We start from the raw sequence: 25417 nt of genomic DNA, 5'->3' as shown, positions 1-25417 counted from the left end.
CTAGCTCGGCTGTTGCGAAAAGGGAATTCGTCCGTTCATTGTTCCATCATCCATCGAATGCAGTGAAGCCGGGTGCTAAACTCTATGGTGGTTGCAGGACTGGATCTGTCAAACCCCCAACACCACCACCACCAAAAGATGGCCGGAATAATCTGTTCATCAGGGTGGCCCTCACTGAGCCTCAGGGGATTATTTATTGGGTTATTATTGGGTTATTGAAATTATTTATTGGGTTACAGCCTAAGGCAGGCCTCTCCTCTGAACCCTCTGGATATTTGTGGGGTTTGAAGGTAGAGAGGCTCAAATGCATGGCTTAATGTTAGCCAGACTTTCCATGAGAGGATTTGATTGGGATTGGGCAAGGTTCTTGAATTGATGTGGCAGAATTGGCCTGCACGATGCGAATGTGAAAGCCTTACTTTGGTGAGTGTTTGCCTCATTGGGCACAGCAGTGTTCTGAGAAGGAGGGCTTTTTGAGCATTCTGTTGTTGAGTTGATTTCTCAAATTTCAGGTTCCTGAATTCAGCAGTGAAGTTATTTATTGGGTTACAGCCTAATCTTTCTAGGGAAGAAGTTCTAGTAACACCTACCTCACAAGGTGGGTGGCCCTGGAACGTCACTAAGATAAAAAGCAGCATGGTGAGGGCGTGGACAGAGGTGGGCTGCTAAAGGAAGCAGGAGTTCTTTGTGACTATATGGGAGAGGGGCCTCTGAGTCTGCATTACTACTTGTCGACAAGGGGGTGGCGGAGGGGAATAGGAAGGCAAAGATAGGCCAAACCAAGGAAATACATAACCTGAAGTATGGAGTCCCAGAGATAGCAAAGGACTTTTAGGAAATGTTCATTATTTCCTATAATCAATCCTTTATCCCCAAATAATGCTAAAGGTGGGGTAGGGAACCTGTTAACTTTTGACTAAAATCCAGATTTTTACAGGACAAATTCCTTTATTCATTTATTTTTGAGACAGAGTCTTGCTCTGTTGCCCCAGGCAAGAGTGCCATGGCATCAGCCTAGCTCACAGAAACCTCAGACTCCTGAGTTGAAGTAATCCTCCTGCCTCAGCCTCCCAGGTAGCTGGGACTACAGGCGCCCACCATAACACCCAGTTTTTTTTTTCTAGTTTTAATTTTTTTCTAGTTTTAGTAGAGATGGGGTCTTGCTCTTGTTCAGGCTGATCTTGAACTCCTGAGCTCAAAAGATGCACTGCCTTGGCCTCCCAGAATACTAGGATTACAGGCATGAGCCACTATGCCCAATCAACAAATTCCTTTAGATGAAGCTTTTCTTGCTTTCTTTGGTACTTAAAAAACAATCTTGCAATCATAAGGCCACAGGTTCCCCACCCCTCCTGGAAAAGCTCAGATTCTCATGGCAAGAGTGAGTAACCAACAAAAGATCATTTCAGATGGCAGTAAGAGCTGTGAAGGAAATAAAACTACATGACATGGGATAGAATAATGTGGTGGTGGCTTTAGGCCAGGTGGTCTAGAAAGGCCTCTGCAGGGAAGTGACATTTAAGCTAAGACAGAGATGAAAAGGAGCAAGGCTGACCAAGAGTTGGAAGAAAAGTTTTTCATCCAGGTCAAGGGGACAGCAAATGCTAAGACCAGAAAGGAAACCAGTTGGCTGAAGTAGCAGGGGGAATGGTGGTACAAGAGTTTGGAAGGATAGGCAGGGACTGGATCATGCTGGGCCCTATAGGCCATGGGGAAGAGTTTGGATTTTATTGTTAAGTGTGGTGGATTATCACTAGAAGTTGGTTTTTTTTTTTGCAGTTTTGGCCAGGGCTGGTTTGAACCCGCCACCTCTGGCATATGGGGCCAGCACCCTACTCCTTCGAGCCATAGGAGCCACCCAAGTTTTTTGTTTGTTTTGAGACAGTCTTACTCTGTCACCCTGGGTAGAAAGTCATGGTGTCATAGCTCACAGCAACTTCAAACTCTTGGGCTCAATGATCTTCCTGCCTCAGCCTCCTGAGTTGTCTGGGACTACAGATACCCATCACAATGCCCAGCTAGTTTTTCTGTTTTTAGTAGAGTCTTGCTCTTGTTCAGGGTGGTCTCAAATTCCTGAGCAATCCATACACCTTGACCTCCCAGAGTGCTAGGATTACAGATGTGAGCCACCACACCCACCCCACTACAGGGTTTTAAGAAAAGGGTGGGCATTTTGCTTTTTTAAAGATCAGTCTGGCTATGTGCAGAGATGGATTGGAGAGGGGCAAAAAATATAAGCAGGGAGATCTGTTGGAGACTAGTTGTATAGACAAGAGAAGAAAATGGCTTGGACTAGGGTGATGTCACAGCAGGACTTGCAGATAGATCCAGAATGGGCATAAGGGGTTGGCGGGGTGGGAGGACTGGGATGGCCAGAATGTAGGCTGTGAGAAAAGAAGAGAGAAAGTTTGGCAGAGGGCATAGGATTTGATCATGGGAGTGCTTGGATGCCAGGGTCAAGCAGAGCTTTAGTGTTTGAGGAGGGGCAATCCAATCTGGGCTTGAAGAAGACATCTCCCTCAATAGTACAAAGACTAGTATTTCAGCTCAGGGAAGAGGTGGCAAGGGTCAGGAGCTATAACAGTAAGAGCATAAAAGTGGCATTGTGCTCCAACTGAGGGCTCATCTCAATGTTACTGGTAAAAGGATGTGAAGGATGATCACTTCAGAACAGAAGTGATACGTTGGATGCCAGCATGGACCAGCACCCTTGGCCAGGAGGAGCCCTGTACCAGAAACACGTGCCTGGGCCCTCTGGCAAAGGTCCCCTCATCTATTGATGGTTTTCTAAAGCTATTTGTTTGCTGTAAGAAGAACCACAATGGTGTCCTGTGTTTGGAGAGGCACTGAGCATTCAGAAACACTTGCAAACAATCCCTTGAAACAGTGGTGTGGGGAGGCGGAGAGTCCTACTGACACCCCACCACCACCCCCCAACCCCCACCACCACAGCTGGCTCTTGGTTCTGCCATCCTGACTTTGGAACACATTCTGCTTTCAATTTTTCCTTAAAAAGGTCTGTTTTTCATTTTTCTTCTTGTCCCAAAGTAGGTATACAACAAACATTATGCTTTTGGGACACAGATCTGTGCTTAATTAAAGCCTCCGCTAATGCAGTCCATCTTGCTGAATGGCAATCAACCTTACTTTGAGGTTGAGCTCAGTGGAAAAATGAAAATTAACTCTCCTTGACAGGAAGCTCCTACCCACCATAAAGACTGTTCTCTTTGGGTTTAGTAACTGGGTTTCGATGTAATCAAATGGCAGTCTGAGTAAATAACAATTTGCACAACAATTGGGATCAAGGATCTGGGCAGATATGCAGCATAACTCATGGCATGACACCTCCGTACCCCACCGGGCCTGCTTTGGCTGTGTCTAAGGGAGAGAAGGGGGCTCCTGAGGGTAAGTACACCTGGTGGTTATCTGAGGTCTGCTGCAGGTTTTCAGAGCTCTTTGTCTACCTGGGCCAGAAAGGGGAGGTGGTGTCCTCATACACGACTCTGGGAACTTCCCCCAACTTGGTTTACCCAGAGGTCAGTTGAGGGGCTTCCGTAGCAGAATGGGAATCTGCAAAGAAACAGAGCGCCTTGTAGGTAGGTGCCATGGTGGAGGCAGAGCCATCCTCACAGACACCCCTCCCCCAGACCCCAGCTGGGCCAGACACCCAGCTCAGCAATTATTGGGAGGGAGCTGGGGTCAGAGGGTGGTGTCCGGTGCTATATTCCTTTGTTTTTTAAATTTCCCAGATATATTCTCTGCTCACATGTTCTGTTGGAAAGAGAATAAGAAATACAGGGGCGTTTTGAGGCGATGGCCAGAGCAAAGGTCATGTGTCTGTCTACATGGAAGGGCCCCTGCTGGTGGAGAAAAGACTTCAGACAGAGAAACACAGTTAAGAATTAACTTCCCAAATCTAGATGATGCAGGGGCCTTAGTTTCTGGTTGTTTAAGACAAATCCTAGTTGTAACCAATCTGTTCATTTTTTTTTTTTTTTTTTGTAGAGACAGAGTCTCACTTTATGGCCCTCGGTAACCTCCAACTCCTGGGCTTAAGCGATTCTCTTGCCTCAGCCTCCTGAGCAGCCGGGACTACAGGCGCCCGCCACAATGCCCGGCTATTTTTTGGTTGCAGTTTGGCCGGGGCTGGGTCTGAACCCACCACCCTCGGCATATGGGGCCGGTGCCCCACCGACTGAGCCACAGGCGCCGCCAATCTGTTCATTTTTTAAATAATTTGTCATCTCATGACAAAAATAACAGTTCATACTCAATGCAGAATGTGGAAAACATACTCCCTCCATTAAAAAAGAAAAAAATACCATCTGTATTTTTACCAGTGATAAAGACTATTATTAGCTATTTGATGGAAGATCCTCCAATTGGTTTTCTATGCATAGATTTGTAGTAATCTATTTTTTAGAGAATTTATGGGTGTGTATGTACAATGTTGCATATGTAGTTCAAAAACTTCAAAAGCTGCTGATATCTCCTAACCATCTTTCTATGGCAACATAATGGCTCACACTTGTAATCCTAGTATTCTGGGAGGTGAGGCAGGTGGATAGCCTGAGCTCAGGAGTTTGATCAAGACCAGCCTGAACAAGAACAAGATCCTGTCTCTACTAAAAAATAGAAAAACTAGCTGGCATGGTGGTGGCCTAGTGGTGGTGGATTACCTCAGCTATTTGAGAGGCTGAGGTAGGAGGATCTCTTGAGTTAAAGAGTTTAAGGTTGCTGTCAACTATGGCACCAGGACACTCTACCAAGGGTGACAAAGTGAGACTCTGTCTCAAAATAAATAAATAATAAAACAACGGAACCTCTGAGAGCCTCAGTTTTCTTTTACTTGTTGAATAGAGCAAATTACCCTGGCAGTATTTTCCTTATAGATTTTTTTTTTTTTTTTAATAGACAGAGTCTCACTTTGTCGCCCTCAGTAGAGTACTGTGGCTTCACAGTTCACAGCAACCTGCAGCTCTTGGGCTTAGGTGATTCTCTTGCCTCAGCCTCCCGAGTAGCTGGAACTATAGGCATCCGCCACAATGCCCGGCTATTTTTTTGTTGCAGTTTGGCTGGGGCTGGTTTAGAACCCGCCACCCTCGGTATATGGTGCCAGCACCCTACTCGTTGAGCCACATGAGTGGCTTCCTTATAGATTCTTATGAAGTTGAATGACACAGTATTCAAGCTTCTTTGAAGTGTTAAAAGATAACTTCAGGGGGGCTCAGCACCCATAGCACAGTGGTTAGGCGCCAGCCACATGCACCCAGGGTGGTGGGTTTGAACCCGGCTGGGGCCAGCTAAACAACGACAACTGCAACAACAAAAAATATAGCCAGGTGTTGTGGCAGGCACCTGTAGTACCAGCTACTTGGGAGGCTGAGGCAAGAGAATCACTTAAGTCCAAGAGTTGTAGGTTGCTGTGAGCTGTGATGCTATAGCACTCTACTGAGGGTGACATAGTGAGACTCTGTGTCAAAAAAAAAAATTGGGCAAAGAGCAGGAGGAAGATGTATGTCAAAATGTGGGTATCCCGGGTGGCGCCTGTGGCTCAAGGAGTAGGGTGCTGGTCCCATATGCTGGAGGTGGCGGGTTCAAACCCAGCCCCGGCCAAAAACCACAAAAAAAACAAATGTGGGTATGCCATTACAAAAGGTAGTAAAGGAATTATAGAGAATTTTGATTTTCTTCTTTTTGCCTGTGTTTTGTAATTCTTCAGTAACGCACGTGTCATACATTCAACTTACTATGTAAATTCATACTATGATTTTTATTGATTTTCTTTAATTTTCAGACGAGAGAGAGTATCACAAAGACATAGGATGGCCTCAGGATTTGTAACTCATGTTAGAAATCTCTTCATATCTGTCTCATTCCCCCCCAAACTCTAGTCCTCTAAGGATAGAGAAAATAGAGGAAAGAGAATGCACAGAAGACCTGTTTTTGAGAATTGATGTATTAAGGATTAGACTCTGCATCTGGCTAACCATGCAAGGAGATGGATGACGTCGCTTGAGGCCTTGACCATGAGGCCGTCTTCCAGCAATGAGAATGCCTGGCCTGGCCAGGGCCGTGGGCATTTCTCTGCAGCCACCTTGCCCATGACCAGTGCCGTTGTGCCTCAGATAGCTGCAGTAGGTTCTGAACCTCAGGTTCAGAGTCCGGCTTCTCTAGTTCTTTAGGTAACACCCAGCACATTCAGTCAGCAGCGCTGGCTGTGTTTTTACTACATCCTAAACTGGCCATGCTGCACCGTGGAGCAGCAGGTCAACACTACCTCCTCATGGTGCCTTAAGGTCAATTTAGTGCCTTCTTTGAGGGCAGGGAGAAGGAACTGTCTCAGCTAACTGGTTTGCCCTCACCTAATGTCCCATCCTCCCAGCTGCAGGCCAGCCCTGGACGTGCCTCTGGCTTCTGAGGCTCTTGGTCCAGTTGGGAGCCAAAAAGAGCAAAGAGTAAGATAGAGTCCCTTGGAAAGCTGGCTCAGGCTGGGTGGGGCTGGCCACAGGCCTTGGGAGGGATCAGACCCCAATACTAGATCTTGGCCGCAACTGTAGTTTTAACAAAACAATGGGGAGCTGCTGAGGGCCCCCAGGATTAACACTACTGCAGAAGAACTTAACAGCACTCTGGTATTGACTCATGGGGAGGCTCACGTTGTGGAGAGAGACAGGAATTTCTCAATTATCCTGTTTCGGGCAGGCCTTATCACTGGAGGCGCCCTGCCTAGAAATTTGCAATCATTTTGACAGTAGCCAGGATATTTCCCCTCCTGCTGACTATAGGGGGGAAAAAAGACTGAAAAAAGATTTTGATAAGCAAATGAAAGATGTGAACTAGATTAAAGTGAGAATATTTAAATTACAGAAACTTAGTGCTTTCAAGCATACTCAAGCACTTTTGAAGCACCCATTTAGGGACTGCTGATTGATAAGAGGTGATGAATTATTCTTATCTCGTCATTGACTGCCAGTCCCTGGCTCTCTGGAGGGCAACACTTGGTTAACCTAATTTGAATCTAATTTGAATGACTTAAAAAGTAATAAAACAAGTATGTGCTTGAACCTAATAAAGCCTAATTTATTTAATAAGACTTTTCTTGAGAATTTTAGTTTAGAGCTGGAAAGGACTTTTGAAATCATCCTTTATTTTACAAATAAAGAAACTGAGTCCCAGAACAATACAATGTCTTGCCAAAGGCCACACACAGTCAGCCAGTGCCCATGTGCACTGGGGACTTTAACTTTGTGCCCTGAGTCATCCATTCCATGGTGAGCCTGCAGCTCCCACTGGTGGCAGATTCAGACCCCTACCATGTTGTGGGAAGTAAGTGGGGGAGGGGGTGGCTATACCTTGAGCAAGGAAGACTTCCCCGTGGGAACACCCAGAGGGGGTAGTTGGCCAGGCCCAACCACTTCATGTTCCCCACTTGTCTGTGGCCTCTTCTCTCCAGATGCAGTGGTAAGGCCACTGCTCCCCTCCCGTAGGCTGGTGAGCAGTGGGGCAACCCACCAGATTGAGAAAATGATTTAGAAATTCTGAAGCCCACAGGCCCATAGGGCTTTGACGTGTCATTGCCTATGGCTTTAGGTCACCCAGGTCCCTGGAAGGCCAGTACACTGTCCCTCAGGGGAGGAGGAAAATGAGTTGGAGCAGGCCCAAGAGGAGAGGACTTCCTTCCAACACTCTGCCTTGGGTTCATGATGGGATCCTAGGAGAGAAATTTGACCCAGGATTGTTTTCTGTCCCTAGGCTACACTTAGCACAGAGGGACCCTTAGCAGCAAAACAGTGATAGTTCTTTACTTTCCTCATACTTGGTGCTTTGTGTGTGTTTCTAAGCATTAACTCATTGAATCCACGTTTTATAGGTGAAGAAATTAAAGCTCGTAAAGCTTGAGTGACTTGTCCAAGGCCACACAGACATTGTGGCACTGGAGGAGAAGGATGGCAGTGATGGGAGTGGAGGGTTGGAGGGGGCGAGGAGGGAGAAGAGTGAGCTTGTCTGAGGGGTAAGTGTGGCCCCCAGTGAGCTACATTCTAGCAGCAGATGGCTTCACCTGCCACAGGACATCTGTCCTCACTCCTGTGTCCTGACTTCACTTCCAGAGCCTTGGTACTTGTCTTTCATAAACCTTAGGTAGGCTAGATACAGTGGCTCACGCCAGTAATCCTAACACTCTGAGAGGCTAAGGTGGGAGAACTGCTTGAGGTCAGGAGTTGAAGACCAGCCTGAGCAATAGTGAGACCCCCATCTCCATAAAAAGTAGAAAAAATTAGTTGGGCCTTATGGCAGGTACTGGGAAGACTGAGGCAGGAGGATGGCTTGAGCCCGGGAGTTTGAGGTTGGAGTGAGCTAGGATGATGCCACTGCACTCCAGCTAGAGCAACAAGGAGACTGTGTCTCAAAAAATATCTTGCGTGCTTTTAGAAAAATAAAAGCTCAACCAAAATATAAATATCAAATTAAAACTGAGGCTCTGTGTAGGAGGCTTTGTTTGAAACTCTGAGCTTTTTCCTGCTTTGGGCAACACCTAAAAAGAGGCCAAGAAATATAGGCAGCTTTGCCTATTCAAAGCCCGGGTCATAACCTTCGCGTGGGTGCATTGGCAGTGGGATTAATTGCCCTTTCAATAAGTGTCTGTGAGTCTTGTTGACCTGGTTAAGTGAGTGTCACAGAAGGGACCCTGAGCCCAGGGCTGAGATCAGCAACAAGCACCATGCCGTGCTGACTTCAGGCTCCCTCCCCCTCTCAGGATGGGCACAGCTCACGCACTTGCCCCTGGAGCCTGCCTCTGTGCTTGTGTGTGCTTGTTTGGGGGCTTGATTAGGCAGAATTGGATTGAATTGAAAGGGCAGTGACATTTTCTTGGTTGAAAGAAGCAAGGTCATGGTCGCACGTCAAGGAGGCAAGCGTATCTTATTGTCAGAACACTTCAGCTCTGCTCACTCTCAATGGCTTCCTGAATTATGTCCCTTGGTTGGCATGCAGCCTTCCACAAGTGGCCCTGACCTAGCTTTCCAGACTTCTTTCCCTCTGAATAACAATAATAACTATAACATTTGCATTTGTCTACTACTTTGTAATTTACCAAATGCTTTTACATTCTTTTTTTTTTTTTTTTTTTGAGATAGGAGTCTCATTTTGGCACCCTGAGTGCCATGGCATCCTAGCTCACAGCAACCTTAAGATCTTAGACTCAAGAGATTGTCTTGCCTCAGTTTTTCTATTTTTAGTAGAGACAGAGTCTCGCTCTTGCTTGGCCTGGCCTGAAACTCCTGAGCTCAAGTGATTCACCCGCCTCGACCTCCCAGAGTGGTAGGATCACAGGCGTGAGCCCCTGTGCCCAGCTCTCCTTATTTCTTTGAAGCTTCTCAGTAACTATATTTAGAGATGAGGACATAGGTGCCCAAACCCACTACATTACCAAGCGGCTATGAAAGGCTGTGTGATTATTTAGAATATTCCACTGCCTCTCGAGGTGTAGGTTATACTTTTCTGCCCCACTGATGTAAGGCTTTGTTATAGACTGGCCTTGGCCAATAAAATGTGGGCAACCATGGCATATGTCACTTCTAAGCCAACTTAGGGTTTGCCAAGTCTCTCTTTTCTCTCTGTTGCAAGCGTAGTGAGATCTCAGATAGGGACTGTTCCATCAACCTGAACCCTGGAGTACAGTGGCCGTGGAACCCTGCCAGGGCTAGCCCACCAAGAGCTGCAACATGAAAAATAAACCACTGTTGTGGCAGGCCACCAAGATGTTGGGGTGACCCATTTGATCAATACAGCTAACTGAAACTGGCCACATAGTGGTAGAATTTGGCATAAGCTTAGACCTTCTGAAAGTGTGCCACGTTTATCTCCATAATTCCAGATAAATCACCCTGTACGTTCCCATCTCCATGGCTTTTTCCATCCTGTTCCCTTTGCCTGGAATGTTTTTGAAATCCTACCCATCTTCCAAAGTCAAGTTTGGGATCCACCACTTTTGTGCTCTGATTTTTATTTTATTGTATTTTTGAGACGGGAGTCTCCTTCTGGCACCCTGAGTGCCGCGGCATCATAGTGGGATCCATAATTGCACCAAGCACTTACCAAGCGTCTCCTGTGTGCCAGATACAACTCTAGCACTTGTTTTATTTCATTTCATCTTCACCCTCTGAGATAAAGTCCTGCTAATTGTTGCATAAAGATGAAGAGAGGTAAAAATAACTTGTCCAAGATCACACAACTGGTAATTGACAAAGGCAAGACTCGAACCTCCTGCTTGAGTATCTTTCTGTCCCGTTAACATCACTATACATCTCTTTTCGCCTCAACTCTCAAACAGCTTCTTTACCTAATTGATAGGGTTTGTTTGTTTGTTTGTTTAGGTCTGGGTTTGAGAATAAATTCCCTCACTGATTGGAGATGTGACCTTGGGATGGTCACTTAATTCCTTGGAGCCTTGGTTTTTTCTTTAAATCTGCCACAGCCCCTATCAGAGTGTCCAATAAATGCTAACTGACTGACTGAATACGTGAATGAACTCTCTGAGCCTCAGTTTTTCCCATTTGTAGAAAATAGGAGGAATAATAGTTCCTCCTTTATAGAGTTGTAATTTAAATGATGCCTAGCAGGCTTGGTGCCCGCAGCACAGTGGTTATGGCACCAGCCACATACACTGAGGCTGGCGGGTTCGAACCTGGCCTGGGCCAGCTAAACAACAATGACAACTGCAACAACAAAAAAACAGCTGGGCGTTATGGTGGGTGCCTATAGTCCTAGCTACTTGGGAGGCTGAAGCAAGAGAATCGCTTGAGCCCAAGAGTTTGAGGTTGCTGTGAGCTGTGACGCCACAGCACCCTACCGTGGGTGACATAGTAAGACCCTGTCTCAAAATAAATAAATAAATAAATAAATAAAGCCTAGAAAAAGGCATGGCACATAAAACTCAATACATCCTAGATATTATTATAGGAAAGTTAAATATAGTATATAATATACAAAGAGAAAAAACTTCTTGATGTAAAGATAGAGGTAAACTCAAAAATTACAACAGTAGAGAGAGTTCCTCTATAGCCTTCCCCTACAATTCCTTAATGTTCACAACTGCAAAATGATTGGATAAATTCTGGCACAGCTAGACTATGGAATATTAAAAATATACAACGGTATATATGGTATTTTTCAAGAGTCTCACTGTACCACCCTTGGGTAGAGTGCCGTGGCGTCACATGGCTCACAGCAACCTCTAACTCTTGGGCTTACGCGATTCTCTTGTCTCAGCCTCCCGAGCAGCTGGGACTACACAACGCCCGGCTATTTTTTTTTTGTTGTTGTTGTTGTTGTTGTTGCAGTTTGGCCGGGGCTGGGTTTGAACCCACCACCCTCAGCATATGGGGCCGGCGCCCTACACACTGAGCCACAGGCGCCACCCAGAAATGTAAACTCTTTATGTGTGTATACGTTTCCTTCTATTTGCAACAGCCACTATAAAGTGTTGAAAGTATGCAAGTAAACTTACTACATGTTAGTGATAGAATCAAGAGGGTAAAAAGCGAGATTGTGTAGTTTGTTTTGACAATCCTGTATTTAGTTTAATGTGGTATAAAAAGGCACATAATGCTTGTAACTTTTTAAATTTGCAAAAAATCAAGGGGGAAAAAAAGGCAAGATATGATGCCCCGGATGGTCTTGCAGATGGACAATTATCTCTGGGTTATAAGTGGCAAGATAAGTAGGCCGGGCACAGTGGCTCACACCTGTAATCCCACACTTTGGGAGGCCAAAGTGGGTAGATTGCCTTAGCTCACAGGTTCGAGACCAGCCTGAGCCAGAGTGAGACCCTGCTTCTCACTCACCCTGCTTCTAAAAATAGCCAGGCATTGTGGTGGGCACCTGTAGTCCCAGCTACTTGGGAGGCTGAGGCAAGAGAATCGCTTGAACCCAAGAGCTTGAGGTTGCTGTGAGCTGTGACACCACAGCACTCTACCGAGGGCAATATAATGAGACTCTGTCTCAAAAAATAATAATAAGTGGTAAGATAGGTATTAAAATAGCACCTGCAGGGGTCCTGCACCATCTGCTCCTTGGAGAGATGAAACATAAGCTGGAGTCCCAGAGGGTGGAGGGAAACGTAACCGCATTTGAATCTCAGCTGTCTGCCATCTACTGAGCTGTGGGACCTTGGGCCCATTATTTAACTGCTCAAATGCCTTGGTTTCCTGGAAATCCTTAAAATTAGATAACCTCTTTCAATGGATTATCAGGAGAATAAAATGAGGTCATGCATGCAAGACCCTTAACACTATGCCTGACACATAGTGCTCAATTATCACTATTAACATTATCATTATTGGCTCAGTGCCTGTCACTCAGCGGCTAGGGCACCAGCCACATGCACCAGAGCTAATGGGTTCAAACCCAGCCCAGGCCTACCAAACACAATGACAACTACAACCAAAAAAATAGCTGGGTGTTGTAGTGGGTGCCTATAGTCCCAGCTACCTGGGAGTCTGAGGCAAGAGAATAGCTTAAGCCCAAGAGTTTGAGGTTGCTGTGAGCTGTGAAGCCACGGCACTCTGCCAGGGTGACATAGTGACACTGTCTCAAAAAAAAACAAAAACATTATCATTATTAACATTATTTATGGTAGGCACAACTTAATTGTTCAGGGAGTGGGAAATGATGGCTATAAAAATCAAAAGTAAATGAAAGCAACCTCAATTGAGGCCTCCATCCTTCTAAATACACAGGTTCATGTGTTCCAGTGCCATAAGTCTGAGAATTGTTTTTATACTTGATAGTGTTATACTCAGCTTAAATAAAAGACTACATTTCCCAGACTCCTTGCAGCTAGGGGCAAGGGAAGTCTTGGGTGTGACTTCCCTTTGGAAAGATGTTCCTTTGCTCTTCTTTTTCCTCCTTCCTGGTGTCTGGATTCTACAACTGATGGTTGGAGCCCTACCAGTTAGAAACCCTATAGCAACCTTGAGGAAAGAAAGCATACCCCATCATAATGGAGCAGAAACACAAGAGCCTGAGTTCCTCATGGCCCTGCAAAGGCGATGCCAGCCTCAGCCCACCTTCCTCCAGACTTACGTGCAAGAAAGAAATAAACCTCTATCTTACTTAATCCCTTTGTCTGGGTTTTCTATAATAGGAAGATAAGCCTAGCCCTGAGTTCTTATGGAACAACTAACCTAAAGATCTAAAGCTCAAGGATAGGAGGTGGCTCAGGGTGTGAGCTGGAAGGGGCCAGAAGGAGGCTGGGCTTGGACACTTACTCATCACCAATGTAGAGCTGGGGCCAGACCTCATTGACATGGGTGTACTGGGGACTGCCCTTCCAGAAGAGCCGCTCCAGCTCAAAGGCTCCGGGGGTGCAGTAGTCCTCCTCCCCTTCCGCTTTCAGTGACAGCTTCTTGGAAGATGGGTAGGCATTCTTTAGACTTGTCTTCGGTTCTCCAGATGTCATTTTGCAGCCACGAGATTTTCTTTTCTTTCTGCGACTGGTTGTGAGAGAAGGTCAGAATGGGAATTATCAGGGTACACGGAGTAGGGAATGAGCATTACAGACAGAGGTGGGATAAGCCCATCTTAAAACTTGACAGGCACTTCCCAGGCCTGCCGAGCTCCTGCTTCCTCTTCCCAAGACACACAGGTCAACAAGGAAGGCCATGATGGCAGTTAAACAACACTTCATCAACATTCCACTCTTTCTGGAGCAGGGCTGCTGGAGGCCCTCTGGCGCAGGCCCAGGGAGGCTTTGGGTCCAAGAGATTCTACAGGCAGCTATTCCTATCCTACCTTTCTTCTAGAATTTGCCCCTTCTCCAGCACCTACCTTTTCCTTTATCTGACTGGAACCTGCTAGTTTGGGCCATTTTGGACCTAAACAGAAAGACCCAGAAGGTCCCTGACATTACAGGCCTGTGGCATTCTCAACATCTGCAGGGAGCAGTCAGTCAGGAGGAAGGGTACGTCGCTAAGTCCGGACCCTGGCTGGGTCTGGACAGCCTTGCACCCACGCAGAACTTCAGAAGCCTTGAGGTGGAAGGAAACGTGGCCCAGTGAGGGTTAGCAGCTTGTTAGGACAGCTGAAGTCAGTGTTCATGGCTCTCAGGCTATGAGGCTGGCGCTCACTGGGCTAACTCACCAGGCGGTCAGAGAGATGTTCCAAGCTAGAAAGCTGTGCCTGCAGATTGAGACATGCCAGGCTGTGCAAGTGGAATGCAGGGAAAGAGTTTCCCTTGTCCCTAAGGAAATGAATTCACTGTGGGATTGGGTGATGTTTGTTCCCTGATCTGAGTGAATAGTATGTCTACGGTCAGACAGCCTGGCAAGAGAAATTGTACTCATGCCTGGAGCCTGAAGGGAGGGGGAGAGAGTGGGATGATTGAGCAACAAGAAGGTGAGTGACAGGGAGGACATGGGATCTATTTGACAAGTACTAAGGTAGCACTTAGCGGCAGACACCATTCCAAGTGCTTTACAATTATAGACTTGTTTAATTTTCACAACCGTGTGAGGTAGGATTATCCTAATACCCTTTTATTATCCCCATTTTACACATGAGGAAAATTGTAAATTGAGGATATGGTAGCAGAAGATCTTAGCCTTCTGGCCCAGGGCAGAGGCATGCCTGTAATCCTAGCACTCTGGGAGCCCAAGGCAGGTGGATTGCTTGAGCTCAGGAGTTCGAGACCAGCCAAGCAAGAGTGAGACCCCATTTCTACTAAAAAGGAAAAATTGAGGCAAGAGGATCGCTTGAGCCTAAGAGTTTGAGGTTGCTGTGAGCTATGACGCCACAGCACTCTACCGAGGGCAACAAAGTGAGACTCTGTCTCAAAAAAAAAAAAAGAGATCTTAGCCTTCTGAGATAGAAGGGCTGGGGGATATAGTGTGAGAAGGGGAAGGCCAGGGAGTGAAAGAGCATAAACAGGGCTTGGTAGCTTCAAAGATCACCAGGATAATTTCTTTTTTTTTTTTTTTTTTGTTGAGACAGGGTCCCACCCTATGCCCCTGAGCAGAGTGCAGTGGGCGTGGTAGCTCACCACAACCTCAGACTCGGGCTGCGGGCACCCCGCTGCCTCAGCCTCCGGAAGCCGCTGGGATTACAGGCGCTCGCCGCGGTGCCCGGCTGGGTTTTTCCATTTTTTTCACGAGTCGGGGTCTCACTGTCGCTCAGGCGAGTCTCGAACTCCTGAGCTCAAGCGATTCTCCCTCCTCAGCCTCCCACAGTGCTGGGATTACAGGCGTGAGCCACCGCGCCCGGCCACTAGGATAATTTCTGAAGGACTCAGAATGCAACTTGGAGAAAAAAGAGACAATTTGAACATGAATAATAAAAATAACTTCAGTGCATTGAAACACATCACTTAGGTCATAAAAATACTTAAAACAATTATTCACCATTGGAGGATGCGAGCGAACCAGCTCCTTATTTTGAAGATGGATACATAAAAAGAAAGAAGCTAGCATTTATTGTTCCTTTATTGTACAAACTATTACTGGGTAGATGAGAGAAATTTTCTCTTCTAGAGAAGTATTCCGGGAAATAAATAAAGAAGGGAGCACTATTTTACACCACCTGATGAGCAGCTGCCTCCGGGCACTGAGCGCAGGCTGCTGACAACGTAAAAGAGACAAGCAGACATTAAGTGCCTTCTGACAGGACTCGCCGCTGCAGCCACAGAAGTCTCACCAGAGAAAACCCTGAATCTTACCGGAGTCCTCAGAGTCTACATCTAACAGCCAATTTTCAGAAGACTTAGAGGAAAGTTAAGTTATACCACAGGGCCTTATCTTTTAGAAATATATACTTGACTATTCACAGATGAAATGATAGAATGTCTGGGACTTGCTTCCAAAAGGATATCGTTGGGAAAATGTGGTAATAGAGTGTTGGGGGAGGGATATTGACAGAGGCATGGATAAGGTAGGGTTGGATTTGAGTGATGGTGGTCGGGCCTGGATGACGGTTACAAGGTAGTGACTGTTTGGGGGTGTGTCTGGAATGCTCTGTGATAAAAATTTAGAAAGAAAAGGGCTGAAACCACTGCTTTGGGGAATTTGATTCCCCCAGGTCCATAGGAGATGACTTCAAGGGTCACATTGGCTAGTGTGTGTCGACAGGGGCTGTGGGAAGCGGGATTTGTGATTTCCTCCTGCAGTGCCCTACTTTCTGAGATGGAGATGGGAGCAGTGGGCAGCAGAGGGGGCCCTTCTTTGGATTCTCTCAAAATGTAGTCTAAAGACCACCTCAGCAGAGTCACTGGCACTGGCTAAAAACACAGATTCTTGGACTTGCCTACTGGGCCTGGGCTAGGGGTCTGGGAGTTTGTATTTTTAACAGCTCCTTGAATGAGTGGAATGAGCCTGAGATGTGGCTATGCAGCCAGGGAGCTGCTGAGCTGAAAGAAAGGTAGTAAAGGCCTTCGTTGCAAATGCCCCCGTCTCCTCACTGAGACTGGAGAGCAGGTCTCTGGCCCAGAACGCAGGTGCAGGCTGGCAGAAGAGCAAGTGGGAGGACCTTGGTCCGGGCTTCTTGATGTTGATTTTCCCTGTAGCCTCGTGTCTGGCACACAGGAGGCTCTCGGGAAGTATTTGTTGGATGAGGGAATGGCTTAGTAAACAGGATGGAATGAATGAATGAATGAATGAGGGGTGGATTGACGATTAAGGACCGTGAGATCTTGCTAGGGACTTAGCAGAGCTGGTGAGGCAGGGCTGTGCCTCTGGGCTGCATTGCAGGAGGGTGAAGGTGAGGGAAGTGCAGAGAAATGGGTAGACAGGCCTTGTGGTGGGCGGCTAGTGAGGGCCACTCCCCTCTGGGGCCTGCCTCTGGGTGAGTCCAGTCAGGGGGAAGAAATTACTTCAAAGGGCAGCTAAAAGCCTCTCTTGCAACCAGCACAGAGCCTAGGCGCAAAGCTCTCCTTGCTTCAGGTGTACAGGAGCCTTAATTTTGAGAGGTCTGAACCTCAGCCCATTCCTGGCACCCATTTTTTTTTTCTTTTGAAGAGAGTTAGAAGCTGGGCACTGTGTACCTAAATGTGGTGGTTTAGGCCATTTTGAGCCCTGCCTGCTACTAACACAGGCTTCAGAAGAAGTGATTTTAGGGAGACAGTGGAGTAAATTCTATTCTGAAGCCTCCATCTGCCTCCTTTGATCGCTGAAACTGACCTCACCCTGGATGAGGCCGTTCCTCATTCATTACACTGTGGAGGGAACCATCCCCATCCCCATCTCTGCACTGAAAGCCTCGGCTGGATTTCCAGACAGAAGAGGAAGTGGTGTGGTCTACCCAGAGCAGCTTGGCACGCAGAGGGAGCTCTGGGATCTATTATCCTCCAGCGTGCAGATTTGATGGGGAAAAGAGAACAAAGCGTGGAGCCGTCCAGAAACCACAGACCTGTAATCTTTCCAAATCCTGAAGGCAGCTTGTGTGCATCCCTCGCTGCATGGCTCCCAAATCTCCAATTCTCAGAGAGGCCAGGAGCGTCTGTTTCCCAGATCACAGCCAAAATGGAAAGGGAAGACAAATCTGTTCTGTTTGGTTTCCATAGATTCGACCCAGAGATTAACTGCCAAGGTCTCAGTGACATACACAATATCAATCACAGGCTAAATGTCATAATGAGAGCTGGGCAGGCTGTCAAAAGAGGCCTGCAGGTTCCTGTTACAGCTTCATATTTAAAGATTTGGTCCCAGGAAATCAAATGTGATCTCTGAAGGCTAATTGGCCTATGTGCGGCATCAGCCTGTCTCTTCCTCAAAGGAAAGGAAACTAAGGCTCCTTGTTGGAGGGACCAGGCAGGCAACATAGAGGAAGGAACAAACATATTGACCTTTGGCACGAGACATTAGGGAGTGGTGGGGAGTGTGGCACACCAAAGAGTAAATGCCTCCTGTGAAGGGGGCAGCAGCTTGCTGTTCCATGTGAAAATGAAAGCCCAGATTTTCTGATATTTTTATGATTTTCATAGATTTTTGTGAGACATCTACTGATTTTTTTTTTTTTTTTTTTGGAGACAGAAATTCTGTGACCCTGGGTAGAGTGCCATGGCATTAGCCTAATTCACAGCAACCTCAAACTCTTAAGCATAAGCAATCCTCTTGCCTCAGCCTGCCAAGTAGCTGGGACTATAGGTGCCTGCCACAATGCTCGGCTGCTTGGCTGGTTTTTCTATTTTTAGTAGAGACAGGTCTTGCTCTTCCTCAGGTTTGTCTCTAACTCCTGAGCTCAAGTAATCCTCCCACCTCGGCCTCCCAGAGTGCCAGGATTATAGGCCTGAGCCAGCACGCCCCAGGAGAAGTCTACTGATTTTTAAAGATAGGCAGCTGTTGTAGAAGTACCTTGCTGGTCTCATTCTTCCACTGAAGTCACTGCTGCCTAAATGAATAGTTCTTTTCTATGCAAAAAGCTTCCTACCTTGGGCACTTGTCCTTTCTTGCTTAGGGGTGTTTTCTGATCTTTGCACTGGCCATGTCTGAAATATGGGGAGTTAACAACCCCAGAAGTTATGCCAAAGAGAAGCAGGGGTTGGGTGGATAAACACCCCAGCTTCTTCAAGCCTGAATGGGCCAGTTTTGAAGTATGTTATGTACAGTCTCCCCAGAGTGTGGAGCCCCAGTTGCCTGGAGTGGTACCCTGCCCACTCATACATCCCCCACCAGCTGTCCTCCCTCCCCGGCACTCTGCACTCCACACCGTGCTCCCAGGAGCAGTTGATAAACAACATGCGCTCAAACCCTGTCTCAGGGCCTGCTTTTGAGAGAACTGAAAATAAAATATTGCTAATTTTAATACATTAAAAAAATTGTGGTACGCATATATCACATCACATTGTAATCCATAAATATACACAATTATTATTTCCAGCTAAAACTAAAAATTTAAATTATAAAAAATAAAAGCAAAGATGCTGTGGTAACAGAGGATACAAGAAGTCAAGAAGTACTTGATCTTAACGCCTGCAGTGCCATTTCCTTCCATGAAACAATGACCTTGCCTTTGAGAGCTGTCAACACAGGACCTCTCGATAACTTGGACTCTATTTCAGAATGTTTTTTTTTTTTTGAGACAGTCTCACTATGTTGCCTTCAGTAGAGTGCCATGGTGTCACAGGTCACAGCAACCTCAAACTCTTGGGCTTAAGCCATTCTCTTGCCTCAGCCTCCTGAGTAGCTGGGACTACAGGTGCCTGCCACAATACCTAGCTATTTTTTTGTTGTAGTTGTCATTGTTTGACAGGGCTGGGCCGGGTTAGAACCTGCCAGCCCCGGTGCATATGGCCGGTGCCCTAGCTGCTATACTACAGGCGCGGAGATATATTTCAGAATTTTTGATGGTATAATTTGCATCTAGTTAAAGGTTTCGTATGCCCAAGGGGAAATAATTTTGATCTGAATTCAAAACTGAAATGTCGATACCATGAATTTACTTTATGCAAAATAAATAAATAAATAAATAATCCCCCCAAATTTTATATAGTTTCTTAAACTAGTTAAAAAAGTATATCAAAATGTTGACGGCACCTGTAGCTCAGTGGGTAGGGTGCTGGCCACATACACCAAGGCTGATGAGTTCGAACCCTGCCCAGGCCTGCTAAACAACAATGACAACTGCAACAACAACAACAAAAATAGCCGGGCATTGTGGCGGGTGCCTATAGTCCCAGGTACTTGGGAGGCGGAGGCAAGAGAATTGCTTAAGCCCAAGGGTTTGAGGTTGCTGTGAGCTGTGATGCCACAGCACTCTACCCAGGGCGACAGCTTGAGACTCTTTCTAAAAAAAAAGTATATCAAAATGTCAATACTGGCTGGGTGCAGTGGCTCATGCCTGCCATCTTAACACTCTTTTTAAAGATAAAGCCTCAAGCTGTCACGCTGGGTAGAGTGCTATGGCGTCACAGCTCACGGAAACCTCAAACCCTTGGGCTTAAGCGATTCTCTTGCTGCAGCCTCCCAAGTAGCTGGGACTACAGGCGCCTGCCACAACGCCTGGCTATTTTTTGTTGCAGTTGTCATTGTTGTTTAGCAGTCCTGGCCGGTGTATGTGGCCAGTCCACTGAGCTATAAGCGCCACCCCATGTTTTTATGTTTTAACTGTGCTACCCAAACAGAACGGTCTGGGCAGGAAGCAGCTCAGAATTAGAATTGTCTTCTAATTCCTGACTTCTGCGCTATCTACCTTGCTCCTGGGTCCTGGCACAATAATCACGGAGGGACCCACATCTCATCCTCCCTGCCCTTCAGTTTCTTATTTGATAAAATAGAGTTATAACTAGAGGGGGAGAGATTCTTTTTAAAAACAATCAAAATAAAAAAACCCGATCTGAACTCTTTTGCTTTCTAAGGTGGCAGATGGGAGAATCAGCATGGGGAGATACATCATTCACTGGGGAAAATTCAATCTCAAAGTGGAGCCCTTGAGCCTGTAGAGTTTGACTAGGGAGCCAGGCCTCAGAATGAGAGTGTGTCAGGAAAAGTCCATCATTTTGAAGACCCACAGTACAGGCCTCTTGCTTAATAAAAAACATCATTTGAGGTTTCTTTTGATGGGAAAAAGAGAAGTTCTGCAGCATGGCCTGGAGAGTGGTAGAGTGAAACAAAGTGAACTAAACTGTTGTGTGCAATAAAGGAAGAGAGTTTTGAGTTTCCTAGAACATTCCAGGAGGGATGTGAAGTAGCCCTGTGGCCAGGGATGGGGGAGAGAGGAGGGCTTGGGGCCAGAGACCACCAAGTGAGGAGCTTCCAGGGGAAACACAGCCACAGGACTCTGGAGACAGGGATTCCCAGCGTCCAGTGTCAGAAGCCCCGCAGCCTCCTCAACCCTGTGTGAACCTGAACCTTTGGCAGAATAGTTCTACCTAACAGGCATGTGTGTGGTGATTTCAAGAAATCAAAGGAAAAGAAGCTTTCACCAGTGGAGAGAAGAGACCAGAAATTTATGAAACAGCTTACGAGGAATGACCCTGTCCTTTTACAAAAATACATTTCATCCAAGTGATATTAAACACTGTCTACATGTTCATTTTAGGGTGATGAAATTGTATGTGATCTTTTTTAGAAGTAACTATCTTTTTAAAATTTTCTGTGATAGACATGTATTACTTGAGTGTATAAAGGAAAAAAGCCAAAATTCGGTGAAAGTTTTATTTTAGAATTGTCTGTATGTAGCAGACGTCTACCCTAAGCTTGGGGGCTGAGGCACAGGGAGGCAGCCCTCAGGACAAAGCCTGATCTGTATTCCTCACATCTCTCCCAGGGCACTGAGCACCCTTTTATTAAGTGGGAGTCCCCTGAAGGCAGGTCTGTCCTTCCAAGGTTGTCAGAAGGTCATTCTAGTTCCTCAATAGTCCTGGGACACCATCATCATCATTGTATCTCACAGCAACCTCAAACTCATGGGCTAAAGTGATCCTCCTGCCTTAGCCTCCCAGAGTTACAGTTTTGTTAAGAAAAAGGAAACCAAACAGATACAGAGCCTTGGAAGAGGTTAGTACAAATGTGGGATTCTGAAGCTTTGGAGTAAATTCACCTCTGAAGGCTGGGCATAGTGGCTCACACCTATAATCTCAGCACTCTGGGAGACTGAGGCAGGAGGATCACTTGAAGCCAGGAGTTCAAAACCAGCCTGAGCAACGTGGTAAGACCCTGTCTCTACAAAAAAATAGAAAAATTAGCTGGGCATGATAGCTTGGTGGCTTGTGTTTGTAGTCCCAGTTACTCAAGAGGCTGAGGCAGGAGGATTTGCTTGAGTTGAGAGTTCGAGGCTGTAATGAGCTATGATGATGCTACTGCACTCCAGTCTGGGCAACAGAGCAAGACTCTGTCTCCAAAACACTAAAAACGAAAAGTAAAGAAACATTTATCTCTGAAGGACACTTACTCCCCTCCCCTTCTGTCTTCATGTGAAGAGTACGGCACCACTCTCCATCCCTAACTTCTCACCTCATGGGGTCAGAGTCAGCATCTTTGACTTTGCTTAGCCTGGTCTTAGTTGAGTCTAAGTCAGCTAATACCAGGGGTGCTCCGAAATGCTCTTCAGGGTCACAAGTATGGTTAGGAAGTGAGTGGCATTATTGCCTCCCTGACTTTACCTCAGAAATTAGGCCTGGCCCTGTCCCTGGAGTTACACTATGGTGTCCTGTATAAAGTAGGGCTGGGCCAGAGAGGTCTCTGCCTTCTTGAGGTTTTTGGTCTAGGAGAACAGTTCACAGTCTGACCTTTTAAAAATTCTCCTCTGGGCCGGGGGTGGCACTCTGGGAGGCTGAAGTGAGTGGATTGCCTGAGCTCATGAGGTCAAGACCAGTGAGCTAGAGCGAGAGACCTCGTCTCTAAAAATAGCCGGTGTTGTGGCAGGTGCCTGTAGTCTCAGCTACTTGGGAGGCTGAGGCAAGAGAGTCACTTAAGCCCGCGAGTTAGAGATTGCTGTGAGCTATGACAACACAGCTCTCTACTGTGGGTGACAAAGTGAGACTGTCTCAAAAAAACAAAACCTCTTCTCCCTTGAAAGGGGTTCTGTGCCTGTGGGTCCATGTACACACATCATGTATTTATGTTCCTGTTGCACGGGGATCGCAGGGAAAGTTAGTCTGTGTTTAAGTGCACACGTACCACATTTTATTCCATGACACCACCCAAGTGGGGCCTGGAATGTGCTTTGAAAGAAGGGGTAGAGTAGAACCCTAATTGTGGTTGTGTAAATTACTCTGTTAGGAGGGTAATACCTACTGCTGAGGTATGCGGGGAGGAGTGGAATTTGGCAGCAGTGTCTCCATATAAATACATACATATTTTTAATTTACTACAAGTCATTGCTTGTCTTTCTGCATTTTAAATCTATAAAAATGATCCCAACTAAGAAATGAACCCTGTAGATTTTTTTTTTTTTTGTAGAGACAGAGTCTCACTGTACCGCCCTCGGGTAGAGTGCCGTGGCGTCACACGGCTCACAGCAACGAACCCTGTAGATTTTTTAAAAATTAAAACTTGGACACGCAAACTCAGGAGTTTTTGGTCACCTCTAATTTAATTCCTAATGTATCAGACATACTCCAAGTTTAACAGATTTTTTTTTCTTTTGGATTCTGGCAAGTATGTTAACAGGAGGCAATTATGTGAATTAATATGAAATCCTTTTATTAAGAAAACAGAAAAGCCTTCATGTAAGAAGTAATTTGATATTCCTACTATGATGGTGTTGATGTCATGAACTTGTTTGATTAACTCTTCAAAAGGTTTCAAAGCATTTGGGGGTGATAATTTATGAACTTCTAATTGATTTCCCCCCTCTTGGTTTGGCAGAGGTGGGCCTTCTGGAAACCCTGAGGAGGCTGGAGGCCACCCTCAGCTTCCTTCTCAGAAAAGAGAGCCAGCCGGCTTGGACTTCCCCGGGTGGCCAGCGGAGAGGGGCACAGGAGACTAGCAGCTGTGACGTCAGACCAGGCCAATTGTGGTTCCCGACTCCTTAGCAGCTGGGCCTTTGCCCTCTCTGAAGATGTTTGGAAGCCCTGCAGGCAGTTTCACAGCCCAGGCTTCTTTCAAGAACCATTTTCCACTGATTCCCCACTGTGCATCACCTCAGGACATGCCTTCTTTGTTTGGGGAAGTTTACTAGGGGTATCAGCCTGTGTGGGGTGCCTGCCACTCGTCCACTTCCCGGTCCAAGACACTGTTTCTCATGAATCTTATCTGTCTGATGCTGCACAGGGGACTCTGGGCCTTGGGAAGCAAGATGAGGAGGGAAGGCTGCCCCTTTTAAAGCTGCCACAGAAGCTTCCTCAAGAAATTGAGGCCCTGGCTGGACCCAGGAAAACAACTGTCCACTTGGTTACTTTCAGGGCATGCTCTTGGATTATCTACTCCTAAAGCTCCTAGGTAGAGAACAACTGCCTCCATTTTACAGATGACAAAATGAAGGTCCAGGAGGTTAAGAAATGCAACACTCTAGTACAGGGGTTCTCAACCAACAGGTTGAGGTTAAAGGCTTGCATCATTAGGAAGGTGTAGTAGGTCTAGGTCTAGAGTCTAGTAGGTGATTAACTGGGCCTCGACCCCAGCAGCCCTGCCAGCGTCCCAGCCTGTGTTGATAGATAATACACTAGATTCTTGGTCATAAGAGATAAGCTCCAGAGGGTGGGCCTGGGCCTTTCAGTCCTACACACTCCCCTCCCTGAAGTGACTTGTGTGATGTCATGGTGAGAGCTCTCACTGGCCTTGGAGTCTCATGTACCTGGACTTCAGCTCCCTCATCTGTCAAATGCGGCTAATGTCTACCTCACTGGCTGTTGGGTTAAATGAGACCAGTCAAGCCCAGGGCAGATCAACATGGGCTCGAAGAGGGTTTCAGTGAGCAGGGACCAGGCAGCAGGGAAGGGGTGGAGAATTCCCAACTGTGCTCCAGGAATAGGAAAGAGTGAGTGGAGCAGGTGTCCAGGGAAGAGGGTCTCTGTAGGGTAGTTGTGGTGGAGATGGGATGTAAAGGAGCCTGAACATATAGGAGCCCATTCTCTTCCATGTGAAGTGCGACAAGCAAAGCTTTTAGAAGTAGGACTAGGCCTCCAGCTAATTGGTGTCTGGTGGCGCTGCTCATCTGCTCTGAGACTTGACTCCCTCTCTCTGAAAGTGTTGGGCCCAGAACATGAACGGTCACTGAAGACAGAAATTCAAGCACCATCTGCTCTGGAGTCAGGCTGACAATAAGCAGAGCTATGACTCCTGGCCCCAGCAGCTGCCGTGGCTGTTCCCAGGCCCTGCAGGAGAGGGGCCCAGGGCAGAGTTCAGGCATTAAGGGGAGGAGCAGCGTGAGAAGCCACCCCTGCCCTCACCCCACTGGGGCCCCGGGCAGAGTGGCTATGCTGGCAGACTCTGAGGCACACTGGGGGCCAGACTCTTCTACTACCTAGAAGATAGTACCTTGGGCAAACCACTTTGTTCTTTTTTTCTTTTAGAGACAGGGTCTTACTGAGTTGCCCAAGTACGGTTTGTGATCATAGCTCATAGCAGCCTCACACTGGTGGGCTCAAGCTACGGCCTCAGCCTCCTGAGTAGCTGGTACCATTCACAGGCCACAACACCCCCGCTTAGTTCTTTTTTTTTTTTTTTTTCCCTGCTTAGTTCTTTATGTCTCGGTTTCCTTATCTGGAAATGGGGATGAGTTGATATGTCCCCACAGAGCCTTTGCAGTTGTGAGGAGTGAAGGAGTTTACAAGGGTCCTCAAACTACGGCCCGCAGGCCACATGAGGCAGTGTGATTGTATTCGTTCCCGTTTTGCTTTTTTACTTCAAAATAAGATATGTGCAGTGTGCATAGGAATTTGTTCATAGTTGTTTTTTTAAACTATAGTCTGGCCCTCCAAGGGTCTGAGGGACAGCGAACTGGCCCCCTGTTTAAAAAGTTTGAGGACCTCTGAATAGAACAGTGC

At 46.7% G+C, this 25417-nt stretch overlaps 1 protein-coding gene across 2 annotated transcripts in view; it reads right to left on the bottom strand.

The window, feature by feature from the left end:
- DUSP29 (dual specificity phosphatase 29) overlaps nt 1–25417 on the bottom strand; it is a 35440-nt gene that overhangs the window by 8150 nt on the left and 1873 nt on the right. The window contains exons 2-3 of one of the 2 annotated variants that reach the window (XM_053583536.1): nt 17398–17487; nt 13272–13496 (exon numbers count right to left, since the gene is read on the bottom strand). In XM_053583536.1, coding sequence (XP_053439511.1) covers nt 13272–13462 — 191 coding nt within the window. In that variant the 5' untranslated portion in view covers nt 13463–13496; nt 17398–17487. The remainder of the gene's footprint in view (nt 1–13271; nt 13497–17397; nt 17488–25417) is intronic. The other variant, XM_053583535.1, reaches the window with a different exon arrangement.

The sequence above is a fragment of the Nycticebus coucang genome, chromosome 3 (genome assembly GCF_027406575.1).
Source record: "Nycticebus coucang isolate mNycCou1 chromosome 3, mNycCou1.pri, whole genome shotgun sequence".
Lineage (NCBI taxonomy): Eukaryota > Metazoa > Chordata > Mammalia > Primates > Lorisidae > Nycticebus > Nycticebus coucang.
The sequence above is the reverse complement of the archived record's forward strand: the minus strand, read 5'-3'. Positions and strand labels throughout refer to the sequence as shown.